Raw genomic sequence first — 21,030 nt, 5'->3', positions numbered from 1 at the left:
AGTGGGAACTAGTTTTGTCGTTTCACAAACGGTCGTAAAAGACGTTGCCTACGTGCATGGGGCAAGATGCGACCAGGTCGGAGGATGTGGAACGTTTGCCGATGGTACGGAACGACGAGCCGCGCGCAGGAGGTTAATATCCTTTTAGCTTTACTAGCGCCGTCTCAGCGGACACTAACGGTACTAATATTTAACGACTTCGTCGGTAAGTACGGCGTCTAGTTCCAGGAGTATCTGCTGAGGTGACGTGCGCCACGATGCTGAAAGATATAACAACCACCTACGCACCACCCGGCACATAAAACATTTTGTGATCAGAAAAATTATCTCCTGTCCGGTCCTGTGTGTCTCGGTCCGTAACCGTAACTATATGCGCTCCTGCTCGTTAAAACATGTATTTTGTGCGAGTGGCTTAATGAAATCACTGATAACTTAATGTTAACAAGGAAGTCCTAAAATGACATTGCATATATCGAGTTTTAAAATTTGTATAATGATTCCGAGAGGAAGACAACAACAATGTTAGTTAGACGTAGCCTCGAAAAATATTAAAATTTATAAGAAAATATACATCTTATTTCTGTTTATTTTTTATTATGATAATTGTTTTCTTATATTTTCTTATATTTCTTTCTTTATTACGGAAATAAATTCCAATTACAAATAATTTTTTTTTCTTTTGCCATACAAGTATAAATACAAAACACATACAATAATTTGATTATATAATAAATATAATAATAATAATAATAATAATAACAACAGCATCAATAATAACAATAAAAATAATAACAACAACAATAACAGTAATAATAATAATTATCCTATCAATTAGTCGAGGGCGGGCTTTATCGTAAAATTTTCTTCTACTTCTTTTTGAGGTTACAGGCTTATCGAAAGCGTTCGTAAAATATTTAATAAAATATTGATTGGTCAAATTTTTTTAAAATTGTTATACAATGTTTTTCATACATTTTCCTTACTCGTTTGTAAAAGTCTCAAAAATTGGTAGGCACAAATTTTATATACATTTATGTACAAGTTTTTGGTCGCCATTTTGCCAATAGATCATTTTGTTCTTTATATATATATTTTATTTGGCATTATAAAAACATAGTAATTGAGAAATATAAAAATTATAATAACAATAATAATAATAATAATAATAATAATAATAGTGATATGAGAAATTAAACCAAACTAAAACCATAACTGACCAGTATGCAGTCCGCTGAAAATATTCGAAACGAATGGCCGTAGTTTGACATCGGAATGATGGTCAATATTAGTCAACGGTTGGAAACCGGATGACAAGGGTGTATAATATGGAAGGTAATACAAATAACTTGCAAGTGAAAACAATAATATAACAATTTATTACATTTTTTGATAATATTCTTACTTTCAGTCAGACGCGGACCACGGTATGAGTTTTAAAATACATAGATAAAACGGCATTCGTTACATTGAAAAGGAGAAGGCCACCGAAGCGAACGATAATCTACAGCACCGCTTGGAGCACAACCGGACGGAACAAAATTAATGTGTTACGGCGTCAGAACACGGTTACACAGACTGAACATAACTTGCTTAATTTTTTTGGTTTCTGTCATCGATTATGGTAAAAACACCACCCGGTGTTTCGTGTGCGCGATTGTGACCACGTCCACGAGTGAGAATGCGTTTTATGTTCTATTACTCTATGGTTCGAGTAGACTGTAGTGAGCGCAATGATTTGGGAGTCGCAAGAACCAAAATGGACGTTTCAACGGCATGAGACGGTTATCGGGTTAAAATAATGAACATTTTGAATTTGTAAACATTTATTAGCAGGACTCGTGAGTTCATAAACTAAAAAACGCATGCAATCCTGCACTAACATTTGATAAAATATGCATTCAAATATGCACTAAAAAATTAAAAATATGTATTTATATGCGCTAAAAATTTTAAACTATGCGCAAAAAAAATGTATAAGCATCTTTTAAAATAATAAGAATTATCCATTTATATGTTTAACCCTTTCATGCCCACTACTAGAAATCATTAATATTATATATATATTTTTCTTAATAAGAGTAACAATATTGCACCATAAATAATAATACATCGACTTATAAATTAAAAAATAATTGCACTAAATATTATGTGAAATATTGTTAAACATTTAAAATGTTATGTAAAATGAAATTGATGTTACATTATTATGGATTATTTGAATAGTTGCACTTTTCTAATCAGATTTCAAATAGCTTATTCTATATTTAATATAAATTTCCATATAAATCCCTACTAATTAGATCTTCACCTTTGACTTAATCCTAGTATAATAACCTTACAGGAGCATTTTAGCGTTATTATTGGAATAGAAAAAGCATTAATAATTATTTTTGGTTGTATTGAGATCACGGTCAACATACTTATATTTATGCATTGATCGGTGTTGGGTAGTTTAAAAAGTTAATAAGCTTCTTTACTCGTTACCCATTACTTAAATGTAATGAAATTACACGTCACTCAATTAATACAATTACTTTAATTTTCAAAAAACAAAGTAACTACCTTACTTTCAAGTTAAAATTGAAATAAAAATGTATTTATACATTAATCAGTATAACTTTTCACCTATATATTTTTAAATATAATACAGAACTAATATATTTTTGTAGAAAAATTTGTTGGATTGTAGGTATATATTTGTAAAGTGTTATTTCAGAGAAATAACTTATAAAAAATAATTTCCATTACATTTTTGTTGCACAATAAAAATTGTAATGAAATTATGTAATGTGTTACTTTCTGATACGTTACTACCTAACAATTACGAGTATATTGATATAATTTATGCAAGCAGAATAGTATCCAAAAATAAATAAAATCCATTTTAATGGGAAAATTAAATGTTCTTATAATTTATCAAACAGATCGACCGGTATCATTCTACAGTGCACTTTAATTAGTAATCAGATATGCATATGAATTGTATAAAGTTAGTTTGTACCACAGGAGTGGTTTCGTATACATTTTTTTCAGATTAATGTTTTTTTATTATGTGTTAGTGTTTTTAATCCGATATCTAATTCTAAAATGCACTTCACATATTAATCCGATTGTACACGTAAATCCATTACGTTTCGATATCCCATCGGTTTCAGATCCGATAAATAATTCCCATCCTGGTAAATTATTTTTCGAACGCAACAGAACACTTTTCTCATTACGTTCATTGCTTCAATGTAAGTACAATTATGCAATCATCCATTTTGTGGTTCAATACTCATTTTTACAGTAAATATAATATAGTATAAAATATATTAATTATACCTCAATCAATAATAGTTAATATTATTATAGTATTTATCGACGTAGACAAAAATTTGGCAAAATTGCAGTATAAAATGTGTAAGCCTCACTTATGTTTTAATACAATTCTAAAAACTGTTCTATAATTTTATGGATTTACATTCCAACATAATTATAATAATTTTGAATTAATTCTTATCGAAAAAAAGGGGAAAAAATCTCTATTTTTATTTCATAAGCCAATAATTTATTCTTTCGTTTAGTAAGTATTGAAGTTAGACGTAAATAAATGTATAATGTTTTGATAATAGTTAAATACATTTCCATAAAAACTTCAATATAAATACATAAATGGTTATAACTAAAATAGATTAAAAATAATAAAAATAATGTATTATTCAAATTCCAAAAGCTTAAATTTTAATGTATTTTTTATATTTTTGGATTTTTTACCACGATCCTAGTCGACAATTATGATTTCAATACCCAGTATTTTAATTTCTAATTAAATATTTTAATTTTTCCAAATTATTTTTAAGTCTAATACCTGTAATAATTGTACTTTTATTTTCCATTAAGTTTTTTTTTATTAATACATTTTCAAATTATAATAGATCTTCATTTTTTTTATTTAAATTAATACAAATAAATTAATTTAACTTTGTATTTTGAGGTATTGATCATAAATACATTTTTAACGTATTTTTTGTTTTGTTTAGTTAATTTTTCCTCTAATAATGACAAAAACCAATTTATAATTTGTTGTATAATTTATTTCATAATGCAAATCATTAATACATAAATTGGGTAATTTATATAAAATACTTGAAAAAGTAATAATTTCGAAGTTTATAATATTATATGAGTCAACATAATATAATTAAATATTTAAAACAAAAATAAGTATTTATTGTATATATTTTAATCACTTTTCCAATAAAAATTACTTAATTTAACTATTATTAATAAAATGTAATTAAATTAGGGTTTAAATGAGTACTTGCAATTTAATTATAATCCCAGTATCTTGATATAAGCTATTAAATTAATCTGAATAAAATTTATGGGATAATATTTAAAATTAATTATTTAATAATTTACGATATTACATTTATTATTCGTTATTATTATTATTATTTTTTTTTTTTGTTAAATATTTTTCCATTCCATATTAAATATTTTTGAAGATATACATTCTTAAATTTCCAAATCACGGAAGAATAAAAAACGCTTCTAAAATTCCCGATATTTTTTCATAACCTTATTATTTATTTTTATAATACTAGATAAAAATTTAACTATGGTGTTTTCATTGATTACATTTGATATTATTTATAAAGCACATTTTTTTACTGAAATTTTTTAACATAAAATCAAACCGTGTGTAGGAAAGATATATACACTAAACCTGTAAATATTTAGTCACATAAGACACGATATGGACATAATTTTTTTGTCAAATTTTAATTTATTTTTATATACTCTAAACTTACAGCGATCTTTTGGAATGCATAATACTAACAAAATAATTTAATAGGTTTCTATATTATATTACTTAACGTTTCACTTGATTAAAAAATAATAATTTACATATCAACAATCTGTTGAATTGAATATAAATTTAAAAGGTTGGTGAAATTCTATAATCTTATTATTAGCGATTAATAATATTTATATAGCTGTTTCAAAAAACAAAAAAAAATAATTATTATTTGAAATTAATTATTTGAATCCGCATAATTTTAAATGTGTTATTTATATTTTAATTTAAAATTTCAGAGCATTTTTTTTTTTTTAAAAAACAACCATAAAAAAAATATATTCACATATTTTTTGTGTACGTGTAGTGTCTCGCTAGATAAAAATTATTTTAATTTAATTTTTGTAAACTTAGCGTTTTTTCGAGATAACCGATAACTAATTGTTTAAGTTATTATAATATAATGCATATTGTTTTTGTGTTGAATTTGACAACTAGAACATTTAACAAAAATTTTAATTATTTAAAAGTAATGGCTCTACTGTTGTCTTATATTAGGTACTTAAGGTCACAGTTTATGTTCTGAGTTATGAATTACCTACTTGACTTAATGTATTAAAAAAAAAAAAAATGATATTTTTTAAAATTGGTATGATATATAAGAATACATTTTTCCTGACACAGATTGTTACGTGTTCATTAGTTATGTATTTTAATGTATTGATACTTCGAATGAACATTGTTGGAGAAATAGTACGAATCGTTTAGTTCGATGGTGTGATCTGAACTTTATAACGGTAAAAATGTTGTAATTTTATTCAGTTTTTGAATGGTTCTCAATCATCAATCAATGTAACTTTAAATTAGATAAAATATGCAAGTCTTCATTTTAACAAACAATAAATTTATACAATATAAAATTTTATGCGGTTCGCTTATACAAATATCTTTATAAATTAATGACTTTTCGATTACTTTTTAGAATAGATTGTTAATCGGATCGCAGACGGTTTTATAAAATGTTTTTCTCGTCAAAAAATGATGAAACTAAGTAAGTATACTACATCATTTTTATTTATTACAAATTAATATTTTAATAATTTAATATGACTTTATTATATCACCTAAAGCTACAAGAGTAGCTATAGTATAATTACTTATTTATAGGTACCCTATCAAATTTTTTATAGATTAAATTGTTTTATTAATTTTTAATTAAAATGCAAAACAATTAATAAAAACAAATATTTAAACATTAAATTATTCCAGACGGAAATTTAAACCCCTAGATTTTGTACTCAGTTCATTTAGATTATCATCAGTCTTCAACTGTATATTTCGATTGATGTTTATTAAGGCTCATCCATTCAACTTACTGTTTGATCAATTTTAGTTTTTTGGAAAAATATGATTCAATTGTTCCGTCATGTTTTGATATAATAAAAACTTTAATTGAATAAGCAAATGTAAAGCATTCAAATTTGTAGTAGGTAATAGATACCTAATAATTTCACCAGACTACAATTTATAGAATTAACTTATTAAATTAATATAATTAATATATAAATTGATTTATAACCTATTATTACTATTAGTAAGTATCAAATCTCTCGCTGATGATATTTTATAACACATTGATAAACTGATGAACTTTTGGATAATAAGTTTTTGGTGGTTAGTCAATAGATTAACAATAACAATATTACTTCAATTAATTTATTATTCGTATAAACGCAGTATAATCGTACAATTATAATATATGTTTGATTGCTTATCTAAATTTTCATGAAACGACGGCCATAGATATACTAAACGTACTTTATACTAAATGGTAAATATAATACGTAATAGAAGAGAATAATAATATTACATTTTACGAAATTATGCAAATCAAATTAGTAAATCCCACAGGGAAAAAAAGTCAATGGGGGGGGATATAAACCCTAATCTCCCCACGTGGGCATGCAACTGAGTACAATTAGAATACAAATTATTTTTCGATTAAAACCCTTCTCAACGATATTATTGTGGAATGACGACCCTGTGTGTAGATTTTTATAATGTTCTAATATTAAAAAATTAAAAAGAGTCTAAACATTTTATTATAATATTCTTTTTAGTGTTAAACAGAATAAACTAAAAAGACATGATATTTAGCAGAAAACAAATTGTTGAACAATTAAATATACGACTGATGTGTTTCTAATGTTGCATGAATGCTTTAGTGATGGTTGCAGGGTTAGACAGTATCTGAAAGAATATCTTAATATACGCTATGCAGTTATAATATTTTTAAGATATATTATACAAATAAAATTTTAAATAAATTAAAACAAATCACTAATACTCTTTACAACTTATCAAAACTTATTATTATATAACATAGTAAAATATTTACATTAGGTTAAATATTTTACCATTAAAATTTTACTCGTATTGCAAAATATGTTTTTTAAAAATTAACTAATATCCACTTTCAGTTAACTGTACATTAACATGAAATTCATAATTTTTTTTTTCAGACCATTATTATCAGGAAAACGAGGTACAAAATGGAACATGTGTAGATTAGTAAAGTGGACTCTAATAGTAATATGTTTGGGTATATTTTTCACGAGCCTGTGGTTTGTTATAAGTGATTATGAATATCAAACGGTATCCAAAAAACCTCAGGTACAAATTTAAAAACTTAAAATAAAACTGTAATCGCTATACCCATTCATTGGTATTCAAATAGTTGAACATTAAAAATATTGAATGGTATTCACAGTAACACTCAATATACAGAATAATCATGTATATATACGTATATATAAACGTAGAAAATTGATATGTATTTATTTGTAAAATGTTTTTAACTTCATTCATTGTATTTTAGTACATAAAATAATCATTTGCGAAATAAATATCAAATAATCTAAATACAACACGTGTTTAGATAATGCATATAAAACTTATTTTTAGATCACATCGATTTTTAATCAATACATTTGACGTGTTATTTAATTACAGGCGAGACATGCATTACACATTTCAAGTGCTGTAACAACAAATAATGATTACTTAAAGCAGTGTGCTCCTCAAGTGAAATGCGATCCATATGCGAAATATAGAAGTGTAAATGGATCTTGTAATAATCTGAAAACACCCACATGGGGTGCAGCAAATACACCCTTTCTTCGTATGCTTAATGCTAATTTCAGCGACGGTAAATAATAATATATTTATTTTGTTATAAACTACCTACCTACATGTAGTATTTCAATTATTACTTCATAATAAATCGCATATGGGTGGTTATAAAACAATTTCTATGTATTAAAATATTTTAATAATTAAATAACCCTAAATCCGGTAAATAACAAAATTAAAGTAATGAAAATAATATTTTAAAAGGTTATTATGAATTAAGAAAACAAACAAATGGAAGTGCATTACCCAGTCCCAGAGTAGTAAATATCAACGTGTTTCTGACCCGAGAAAAGTACCGTACGGATGAAAACAACGTACTTTTACTTCCATTTGGTCAACTGTTAGCCCACGATCTATCGGGTCTATCGAATGACGTTCCGGAGAATGAATTCAGTAAGTCCATGTGTTTGACGAACACCAATCATAGGGTTCGTTTCGATGTTTGTACATAAAAGTTAAGGTTTAAAATACTTCAGTCGGTCATATAATTTTTAGGCATAGTAACGGATTGTTGTACTGACGAAAACGCGAGAAAGACGTTCTCTCAGTGTCAGCTGGTCGTCGAAAATCCACTCGATGATCCGGTTTACAGTAAACACAATATATTTTGCATGGGATTAGTACGCTCGCTGACTTCGAGGAATTACAGCTGTCCGTTGTATCCCACGACGTTCGTAAGCAAATTTATTTACTAAACTGTTGGTTATTTCAAAGTACATGTCCCCAGAACCTCTATACGAAATTCGTATTTTTTGCTATACATTTAGTATGCAATTTGTTTAAATTTGTATGCCTAGTCCCAAGATTTTTACGAACCCTACTCTAACTCCAAATTTACATTATTCTGCATATAGCACATTATTCCTCATATAACATATTATGTGTATTGAAATTGTATAAATTATGTATTTACATGGAAATATTCTTGTTGACTTAATTTGGGTTAAATTTTTATTCATACTTATAATAAAACACCTCTTAGTTATAATTATAATTGTGTATTTAGTTTTGTATTGGATGGTCAAAATATTGGTAGTTGGTTAAAAAAATATTGATAAGTTTACGTTATAAATTACCCTAAAGTTATTCCTTATTTAATAATAGTAATCCAGTTACCGTCTATGAGACCTCAAAATATCTAGTCACCGTGCTTTTCGATTCGTAAAACAAATCATTATAAATATTTACTTATTTTTATATTAAAAAAATAAATAAATATCCGATATAAACATAGAATTAAATAAATTATTCAACAAATAAAAATTCGATAATTTACAAATTAAAATTGAATTTGTTATAAATGGATCTATGGGAAATCGAAGATCATTTTAATTTATAGTACACAAAATATCTAATGACGTATAGATGTTTTGTTATCTGTAAACTAGTATTGTCTAGATGCGGTGATACTATTTCCGTTAAAATCTAATTTATTTTTTTGGGTATCGCGTTTTAATTATTAAGTGGTCGTCCCTTGTCGACATATAAGTGTGCAACTGCATGACATAATCACACAATTTTAGCTAAAATTTTGTTTTAATTAGGTACTTCAGTCTTTATATTCAAAATAAAATAGAGTTCATAGAATAATAGAATAATGGACGTTCCAGTCAGTGTCATGAATTGTTATATAAATTGGTTAAAACAGACAATTTTTCAATATTTAAATGCTTTATTAAAATAAAATGTCCTAAGTAAAACGATCAATTTTTCTGGTGATTTTAAAAATAATCAAGGAGTAAATAAGAAAAGCAATATGCCTAAAAAAAAATTTCTTGCCCAAACATGTTTGATATGCTAGTAACTAGCAACTAGTTTAATTAGAATAACTAAACGTACATAAGATAATATCTAGAAAATATAAATAATTATATTTTAATATATTACATATAACAAGTAAATCTATTACCACCATAATCGTTTCCATTAATATGAATAGGTCCTTACATTGGTATTGTTAAATTGTTCAAATTTATAACACCTAGTACAATATGCATTTAAGATGTATGCAAAATAAACCATAGTGAAAATGGATATAGATAGATCAAACATGATATAGTAGGTGCCACTTATAAGAATTCAAAATATATACCTACTAAATAGTGAGACGCAAAAAACTGCACTGCTCTTATCGGTTCTGTTCGGGGATATTGGATGGTAATATTAACTTCAATATTAGTGTAAACTGACCTATAATCGAACTTTAGTTAAATGCTTAAAAATTAAAATATTGGAAAAAACCGACCAACAAAACACAGGTTATATTCATCCCTCAAAGTTTGATTATAGATCGTCTTACTCTAATATTATAATTAACATCACTACTACATTAGAACTTCTTCTTCTTATTCGAGTGCCATATTCGTTAACGAACGTTGGCAATCATGTTAGTAATTTTGTCTTTATTAATGGCTGTTCTGAATAAAGATATTGTTGATGTATTGAACCATTTTCGGAGGTTGTCCAACCAAGAAATTTGAGGTCTTCCACGGCTCCTTTTTCCTACTATTTTACCCTGAATTATTAATTGTAGTAAATTATATTTTTCTGGATGTCGCATAACATGTCCTAGATACTGAAGTTTTCGTGATTTTATTGTTTTCACTATTTCAAGTTCTTTATTCATTCTTTCTAGTACATTGATATTTGTTATGTGATCGCACCAAATAATTTTTAATATTCGGCGGTATATCCACATCTCAAATGCTGGAATTCGATTAATCGAAACTTTTGATTGAGTCCAAGTCTCTACTCCATAAAGAAGTACGGTGAATACATAGCAACGAATCATTCTAATTCGGAGATTCATGCTTAGTTGATGACTACAGAAAATATTTTTCATTTTCACAAAGACTGCTCTGGCCTTTTCTATACGACATCTTATTTCGTGAGAATGATCCCAGTTATCTATTAATGACTGTCCAAGATAAGTTAGTTTTTGTACTTTTTCTAAGGGGACATTTTTGAGTCTGAGGACATTTGTCGGATTTTGTTCTTTATCAATTACCATATATTTGGTTTTTCGGGCATTTAAATTTAGGCCTAAGTTTTCACTAGCTGTAGTAACTTTATTTAATATTTTTTGTAGGTCTTCTATGCTGCCAGCTATCAGTACAGTGTCATCTGCATATCTCAGGTTGTTAATAACCTTCCCATTTATGTTAATACCTTCTTCCGTATCTTCCAATGCTTCTGACATAATTTCTTCTGAATATATATTGAAAAGTATTGGCGAAGTGATACATCCATGTCGAACTCCTCTCCTAATTCTGAAGTCATTAGAGAGTGTATTGTTAATTCTGATTTTAGCTTGTTGATGCCAATACAAGTTTGTTATGAATTGTAGGTCTTTTCCATCTATACCAATTTTTCGTAGAACTTCGATCAGTTTTTCATGCCTCACTTTGTCAAATGCTTTCTCGAAATCGATAAAGCACAAATATACTTTTTGGTTGATATCACGGCATCGTTGAACAAATATTTGTATGCTAAATAAAGCTTCTCTAGTTCCAAGTCCGTTACGGAACCCAAATTGTTCTTGACTCATATGTTTCTCCGCTTTTTTGTAAATTCTGGCATGAATAACTTTCAAGAATATTTTTAGTGTGTGGCTCATAAGGCTGATTGTTCTATATTTATTGCATTCCTTTGCGTTTGGCTTTTTAGGTATTGCTACAAATGTGGATTGTAGCCAGTCATTTGGTATATGACCAGTGTCGTATATAGTGTTAAATAGTTCTGTTAAACGTGTGATGCAAGTGGAATTGGTCAAAGTCTTATGTAATTCTGTTGGTAGTTCATCAGGACCTTCTGCTTTTCTGTTTTTTGATTTATTTATGGCATTCTGCACTTCGGTTACCATTATCGGTAGACCACTACCATCGAACGTTATTTTGTGTTCTTCTGGCCGTATATCGTGGAAAAATTCTTTTTCCAAATATTGTTGCCATATCTCAAATTTATTCTCTAGATTTGTTATTAAATTCCCATCTTTATCTGTTAAAGTGCTTTCTACGGATTTTGATACTATTCTAGCTGCTTCTTTAATTTTTTTATGTAAATTGAAACTATCACCAACCCTCATATAATTTTCAATTTCTTTACATTCATTTGCGAAGTGTTGTTCTTTTGCAGTTCTTATTTCTCTTTTTATTTGTCTGTGGATTTGTTTATATTGTTGGTCATTTACATTTTTATGCGTTCTTCTTTCATTCATTAAGTTAAAAATCTTGTCAGTCATCCATGGTTTTTTTTTGGTTTTAGTAATCTGTCCTAGTTTATTTTTGGCTACTTCTGTAATGGATTCTTTAAATGATTTCCATGTTTTTTCGATGCTGACTTCCGGTTTTTCGTTTAATATCTTATCTTGGGTCAATTCTATTCTACTTTCAATATCTGCTATTAGTTCATCATGTACTTTCCCATCTGTCAGGATTTCTAAATTTAATTTATTTTTCCGAGTTGGTTGTTTTATTCTCTTAAGTCTAACTTTGAATTTTGCTAATAGTAGGTTGTTCTAATCTGAAGGAACGTTGGCTCCTGGATATGTTTTAACTGATTGAATTGCGTTTCTATATCTGTTGTTAATTAAAATGTAGTCTATTTGATTTCGTATTACGTGTTCTTTTGTATCAGCAGGAGATTTCCAAGTATATAACCGTCTTTTTGGGAGTTTAAAACATGTATTCATTACTGTTAATTTATTCTCCATACAAAACTGAATTAATTTTTCTCCACGGTCATTTCTTGTTCCTAATCCAAACTTTCCGACCACTCTTGATATTTCACCTTCTCCAATTTTAGCATTGAAGTCTCCCATGATTAAATTAGTGTCTCTACTTTTAGTATAATTAAGTGCTTTGTTAAGGTCTATGTAAAAATTGTTTATTAGGTCTTCGTCACAATCAGCAGTCGGAGCGTAAGTTGCTATGATATTCATCTTGTTTGTAATTGCTTCCAGTTGGATTAATAAGACTCTTTCCGATATTGGTATAAATCCGTTTACTGATTGGTTCACATCTTTATTAAGTATTATTCCTACTCCGTTTCTATGTCTGTTATCATCCTCTTCTCCACTATAATATACTGTGTGTTCATTAATTTGATATTTACCTGACTTTGGCCATCTCATTTCACTTATAGTGAGAATATAAATGTTAAGTCTGATCATCTCGTTAATTGTATTGTGAATTTTTCCTGCTTCGAGCATACTTCTGACATTCCATGTGCCTACTATTGTAATGTTGCTGGTCTTGTAGGGATTTCGCTAAATGACGACCGAGGAAGCCCTACTTCTACTTCCACTACCGAATCTGGAGTTCCGAGGTCCGTGATTAGTAACATTTTTAATTATATGATTATTTGCTAACATGATCTAAACTAGGGAAATTATGATAATGTAATGGTTTCCCGTTGCCTTTTACATCGCGATATTACTTATATGAAGTAAAGTGACTCGTCACGCCAAACTATCAATATTTGATTTACGCCGTGACATTCTAGTGAAGTTGTCGCTGCCCAACCACACTCTCTATTTGGTCCACGGGTATTTATTGGCTATTCATACCTATCCTTTATATCTAAAGGGATTTCGTGTTGGAGTTGAGATTCTCCTGCCTACTGAAATCGTCCGCCTGGGACTTTCCGCCAGTAGGAGCTCGGGGCCCCGGGTTCGCTATACCCGTAGTATAAAATACTTACCCTGGGAACTACTGGATGAAAATGTTCTATGTAGTACGTGTATCATACAGGGAAAATATAAACGGATTATCTTAAAAGAAAATATTTTGTTTCAAACCCGTCCATAATAAAGTATGTGAATTTAAAAACGAGATGGTTTTAAATAGCTGTTTTGAAACAGTAATATTTTTCTCTTCCCAACCATTTAGATCAAAAAACCTTTTTTTAATGTTTCATAAATACCACATAAGATCCATGCGACAACTTAGGTTTATTTATATACCTGTTTGGTATTTTTTGAGCTTAGAACAAAGAAAAGAAAGTCAAAATCAATTCGAGGTTGACGGTATAATAATATCTTTATGTGCTTGAGTTTTCAGTTTAATGAGAACACCCATTTCATCGACGCGTCTAACGTGTATGGTTCGAGTGAAAGTGTTGCCCGACGTCTCAGACTTATGGAGGGCGGAAGACTTAATTTTTCGTTAAGCGATGACGGTCAGATGTTCTGTCCGTTTCAAGAAAAAAAGAAATTTATAGAGATTGAGCGGCAAAATTCCTCTTTACAATACGACACAGGTCAGATTTATATTGTACATAGTATTTTTGTACATTTGTGGAATAAAAAGTTTCAATTCTTTTCTGCCACGAATATTTGCTCTATTGAATTGTATTAATTTTTTTTAGTAATTACATACTATTTAGAGTTTTTATAAGTTTTTTTTTTTATTAACAGAAACTTTAATTCACAGTCAACTATATCACATTTGAAATTCTAAAACGAACATTATATTTCAATTTCAAAAGATTTGGTTTACTTATAAAAAAGAAAAGGAGAAATTACTTTTTATGATGTGTTAGAAACGGCATGTCGACATGTAATTAAGTTTATTTTATGTCTTTGATTACTTAAGATATAGAAGATAAATCAAAATAAATCAATACTTAAATATGTATTATTTACCTATGTACAAAAGTAAATTAACATGTAATGAAATCTCTTATAACATTATTTAGTTAAAAATCACAATGCCTTTACCAACATTTATGACATAAAAAGTAAATTGATTTATAATATAATTTATTTGAAATCATTATTTTTAATATACGGTCTATAGGGGATCCCAACAATGGGAATCAAAACCTAGGAATATTAGTGATGCAAACTGCATTTTTAAGATTTCACAATTATATCGCTTTTGAACTATCAACAATAAATTCTCATTGGTCAGACGAAACGATCTATCAAGAATCACGAAGAATTGTCATTGGAACTATTCAACGAATAGCATACCAAGATTTTTTACCCATTATCATTGGTATGTATATAGAATATGATGGTAGGAGAGTTTTTTAAATTTGATAATATAACATGTAGTATGATTATAATTATACATTTTTCATATTAGGAGAAGATTATCAAGAAATATATGGGATAAATGGGAAAAATATTTACGATCCCATGATGGATCCATCGATGGCCATGGAGTTGACAAGCGCTGCTTTACGAGTTTTACATACAATCATACCGGTTCAACTGAAGTACGTGTACTACGATCATCGATGTGTATTGTTTACAATTATTGTGTGAATAATTAATTTTGCGTTTCTCGTTATAGTTTTATGAACAATGATTACAAAATCGAATCGTCAGAAAACATTACAGATTGGATGTTACGACCAGTACTATTACCCGTTAAAGATAATTTCGATAAACTGTTAAAAGGTTTTCTGGAGACACCCGGTCGTATGGTTCAACCCTCATACAATTTCTATGTAATTCTATCCGATATATCTAATTAGGTCGATGATAATTTGCACCATCTACATTTAGTAAACGTTACATATATATTTTACTCCTTGTATTCACCATACGTAACACAATTTTATAATTAATTATCAATCGAGATAACTGATTGACTAAAAGAACCAGTTTCGGAAACTTTTTTACTGTCGGTCGTGGTGCATTTTACATTTATTATTATTGTTTTGTGATTTTTGGCGTAAATTACACATGCCTACCACTTATAATGAAGCAAGCCGCATGTGATGTGAACGAATCGAGAACGTGTAAGATACCATAGTTTAAAAAAAAAAAAATTATAACGTGCTTGAAAATTAAAACACCGTAAACACAGAATGCGTTTTATAAATAATTTACTTCCCTTTTTTTTAATCTTTTTTTATTAATACTATACAGACCGTTGAGGCCATTTGCATACTTCCACCAAGTCTCTCCATCCTTTCCGGTCCATCGCGTCTTCATTTCTTCCCTTTAAGTATAAAAATAGAACAGTTTGATCTAATATTAAAGTTAACAACACAAAATGAGTTCTAATGAATACAGAATTGTATGTTGTTCATTTGTGAGACTAAAACTACATAAAAGCGTGGCATAATTTTAATCTGATAAATAGAGGATCAATATAAAAATAAATATTACATTTCCATTAGTCTTGTAATAATACGTATATACAGGTGAAAACAAAATCGAATTTAAAGTGATATAATTTAAGTATTAAAGATGTTTTATTTTATATATTTTATTCGATAACAACACAAACTAATCTAAAACATAAAATACAATAATAATATTTATTTTTTATTTTTATAGATATCCAACTATTTATTTAGTTTTCCTAAACAGCCTCCTTACACTGGACGTGATTTGTTATCACTCGATATCGCAAGAGGTCGTGATGTAGGCTTACAACCTTACACCAAAGTTAAACATTTATGCGGATTACCATTGGCTAAAAAATTTGAAGACTTGATCGACTTGATTCACATAAAAGTAAAATACACACATTTATAAAGAAACGTCAAATTGACTAATTTTAACAAAATTTTAATGAATGTAACTAATGTGACATTAATTTTAGGATATAAATAAACTAAAAGAACTGTATCATTCGGTCAATGATATTGACTTAATAGTAGGACTTTTGTTAGAAAAAATTAGCGACGGTGCCATTGTTGGTCCAACTACTCGATGTTTAATTTCCGATGGTTTCTATCGGTACAAAGCCGGTGATCGATTTTTCTACGACGTCCAGGGACAGCCAGGAAGTTTCACTCCTGGTAAGGTGAACTTGCATGAGACTAATAAATTTCAAAATTTGATTTACATATGTATATACTTACTCATGACGTTTACATTTTTTAGAGCAACTAAAAGTAATTAAAAAAATTACCCTTGGTCATGTAATATGTGCTATATCAAATGTGGATCATGTACAAGAAGCTATTTTTAAGTCAATTGATCATAAGTAATTATAATTAACTATTATAAAATTATAAATAAACAAATTTTAGATTCTAAGTGAATCCAGGAATATATTGGTTATAATAGGTGTTTTTTTTGTCTGTCTACAAGATTTTGACTTGAAAGATAGTTCCGATCATCACAATCATAAGATATTTCTGATAAAAAATCTTGTCTATTTATTTAATTTTGAGATGATTTATTTACGAATTTCCCAACAGTTTTCTCGATGATTGCAAAAAATTGACGAAAACTTATAAAAACAGCACACCATTTTTCGAAATAATTACATTTATATTCATTGTATTTTAAAACATGAACTATTGACTGAATATTTATATCACTGTTTACTATAAAGATAGAATATAATTTTAATTTTGACGATTTCATAGATTTTTCGAAACTATCATTAAAATAATTTTAGTTTGATAAAAATTCTGAAACATTAAATATATAATTCATCATAAATATATATTTAATCGATTGTAGAAGAAAAAAATTGATCTTCATAAAAAAAAGTCTATGAACGTTTTAATTTACATTTTGACATAACTAGAAATAAAAATAACGGAAATCTGTTATATTTTTAAAGTCAGTCAAGTCAATACAATTTTCAATTTTATACTTAAGATTAGAAAATTAAATATAAAAGTTTTCATATCATATCCTTTGTAATCTAAGAAAAATAATTCACAGGAAAGTTGCAAAATTGATTTATAAATGTTTCAGAATGAAATTTTGACGAAATCAGATATTTCGACGAATTTCCATTAAATGATACGATAGTTTTTAAGTTAAAGATATTTCATAATTTCGAAAAATGGCAATGAAGTTTGAACTTTTTAAAGTTGAAATTTTCAATTTTTCCATATTTTAGATTAGTTTTTTTAAAAACTTTCGTGGAAATTTAACCTATGAGTTTTAAGTATTTGGATCTTTTATTACACCAATAATCTTAAGAAATATAAACTGATACACCCGGTATTTTTTAGTTTTTTTTTTTAATAGCAATTGTACATTGGTTTCAAATTTAAAATACTAACAAAGTAATGGCCAATTCCTCTCTCTGTACCTCAACCAATCTAAGTATTTCACCCAACCAAGAATTCCCGCCCTTTCTATTATTTGCCTTGTTACCGCTATATCATTTAATGTTATTGGATTTTCAGATTATTTTCGACTATTAAATTGAAATGTGATAATGAATTCACTTTGGATTTCGAAGAATGGACGGAATCAAATAATCGACAAGAGTTTTAAATTATTCATTAACATTACAATTATTTTACTGAGCATAACTATAACATATTTATTATTCAAATATAATAATTTCATTTAAGTCGATTGAAATAATTTAAATATTGATTAGACTTATATGAAACGTTTTATCATTAACTTTCATTTGTTTTATTTATATGGATAATTTTGTTTAATATATATTCATATTGTACCTTACTTGTATATATCAAAATGATATGTATAAAAATGTATTGGTCAATAAATATGTTTATGGTAATCGTGACGGACAAGTTTTAATGATTTTCTATTTAATTCACAGATACCTGGATTAATTATATTCAAAAAAGCTTATACCTTACTAAATACTTATCAATAGTTTTATATTAATATAAAATTTTTAATAATTAATTATTTTAAAAGTATATTTCTTCAAGTTTATCAAAAATAAGAAAGTACGAGTATATACCTTATAGAAATATAAATTACATTATTTTTATAAGGTAGTTAATCGTACGTTATAATAACAAAAACATGTAAATTATGATAAACTTTATAATAGGTAGTTATCGGGATTTTACTTTTAATACTTAAACCATAACTAGGTTGCCAACAATTTTTAATTAATGATCATAATTCAATAACATGTAATTATATCATCATAATATTAAAGAATCATTTTTATAATAATGCTCATCATAAGCTACATAGGATTTTATAAAAATAATTATTTATTTTTTTATATAGTAGAAGAAATCAGCAAGTGAGTTTTGATATGGTACCAATATCGTATATTGGTATTTTTGATTTAATTTTTATTCAATTGATTCAGAGGAACATTTTAAGTTGAATACAAGCTAATTATTATTTTATTGTACACATATTACTACACGATGTTCAAAAAAATAACAAAAATTAAAAGCTAATTTAGATTTATTTTGTTGTAATAAGTAATAACTTATTATTATTAATATTCATTACTAATAAGTATACAATTTACGAAGATATCGAGCTTTTTCAGTCTTTAAAGCGCCATATAATAAGTTTTAATGATTGTAATAATAAATCTAAACGATTGATATAATTTAATAACTAAGTTGTAGTTACATTATATATTGAACGAGTAAGTTCATTCAAATTTAATTTTAAATAAATATATTGTTATGCAATATGATTAACAAATCTTAACCATTAATATTATTTTATTATTTGACTATTTGATAGAACTATGTTATTCCGTTAACTTAATTTGAATTCAAATAAAAATGTATCTTCCTTGTGTCTTTCATATAATATAGATATTAGACACCCAATTCATATGTTATTTTCATCATTTTTATTTTGTATTATGTATGTAAAAGTAAAATAAGTTTCCTCAAAAAGATTTAAACTTATTATTTGTTACATAATTATATCACCAGATACGGAAATAGGTTCAAGCATAAACCGCGTAAAATTACGTAACAAATATCATGACTATATTACCAGTTGGCCTTGGTCGATCCGAAACACTCAGTAACTAGTTTTTCCAAACGAGTCTTAGAGATTTAAGATTTTAAAAAAAAATCAACCGCTCTTCTGAAATTTTATTTTATTTCTATAATGACTAAGTTTTTATATAAAATACCTTAATGCACGTAAAGACATATATCCATCGCCGGTTGTTGTGTTAGTTTAAGGCATATAATTTTTAGATTAGGAAATCAACTACCTACATGCCTTTATCGAATGTGTGTTGTTCATCGCGTAGCGTTACGTTTGTTAATTTGTAGTATTTAATTATTCAAAAATTTTGAAGGTAAAAAATTGTTTTGTATATTATATAAACATATTTAAATGTTTCGATGAAATAAGATTTGGTATAATGATAAACATTCTTCTTTTTTAATTAATTTAATATTTACTTACAACTCTTATAGTTGTATTAATATTTAAATTCGTACACATAGAAGCTGTAAATAAAAAAATTTAAAAATAGGAATATTTTCTCGACGTGAAGAATTCAAGTAAATGTAACATGTCGAATCTGATACCTATTGTAAAACGCGGGTCGAATCGTGCTATGGTGCACAGGAACACGTGAACCACCAAAAAATATTACATAAAAAAATACTATATTGATAGGCTGTGCGGTTTACAAATCATGAAAACGCGTGCGATGTGCGTGAGCCGAGAATAATTAAAACTTAAAACTAATAAACCTATTCCACATACCACACGAAAAAATATTAGTTGAAGAACATAAACACAATATTAATCTTTTGAAATAAATGTCTAATGTTTTCAGACAAATAAATAGCTCAGATGAACTTTTACGAATAGTTGAGTGCAGTTTTTATACACTTAATAATTAGCACCTACAAGGGGTTAAGTATAGACATATAATACTTCAATCATTTTATGACAATGGCTAATCAATAATCGCAGCGAAGAATTCTGCATAATTGGTTATATGATTGTTCAAATATAATGTATCTTTGATTGGAGATCTAGTTCTAAGTAGAGGAAAAAAAGTTAAAAAAAAAACTTAATAGCCTAGATTAGAAAAGTAATCCATTTGGTAATTTAACCATTGTGACGTGATTTTGAGCTACTACCCAATCTTTATGTATTAAATATAAATATTATTGTTCCGTGTAATAATTTTTTCTTCCATTATTTTTCTTTTCCCTGTTGCATAGCAATTGCAATTCAGATTGCCAAAGTGATATCAAACAATATTTCTTAATGCGGTAATATTAAATTTTCATTAGTTAATTTCCGATTTTTATCTTCCACACGGACTTTTTTCTTTCCTCAGCCTTTTTTTAAATCACTTTTATCAGCAGTAATAATGGCGTATGTCCAGAAAGTCAAATATGAACGAACTGTTTTG

At 27.4% G+C, this 21,030-nt stretch overlaps 1 protein-coding gene across 1 annotated transcript; it reads left to right on the top strand.

Moving 5' to 3' along the window:
- Positions 1 to 3,151: 3,151 nt before the first annotated feature.
- Positions 3,152 to 18,207, top strand: LOC112683739 (peroxidase-like). The gene is made up of 14 exons (XM_025554896.1): positions 3,152 to 3,236; positions 5,766 to 5,834; positions 7,306 to 7,456; positions 7,796 to 7,991; positions 8,180 to 8,368; positions 8,471 to 8,649; positions 14,035 to 14,233; positions 14,773 to 14,973; positions 15,064 to 15,196; positions 15,274 to 15,430; positions 16,269 to 16,448; positions 16,537 to 16,735; positions 16,821 to 16,923; positions 18,089 to 18,207. Exons 2-14 carry the CDS (start codon positions 5,803 to 5,805, stop codon positions 18,177 to 18,179), a joined length of 2,010 nt encoding a protein of 669 aa, XP_025410681.1. The 5' UTR covers positions 3,152 to 3,236; positions 5,766 to 5,802; the 3' UTR covers positions 18,180 to 18,207.
- The last annotated feature ends 2,823 nt before the right edge of the window (positions 18,208 to 21,030 follow it).

The sequence above is a fragment of the Sipha flava genome, unplaced genomic scaffold (genome assembly GCF_003268045.1).
Source record: "Sipha flava isolate LNK unplaced genomic scaffold, YSA_version1 233_pilon_pilon, whole genome shotgun sequence".
Taxonomy (NCBI): domain Eukaryota; kingdom Metazoa; phylum Arthropoda; class Insecta; order Hemiptera; family Aphididae; genus Sipha; species Sipha flava.
This window is presented reverse-complemented; position numbering and strand designations above follow the sequence as displayed.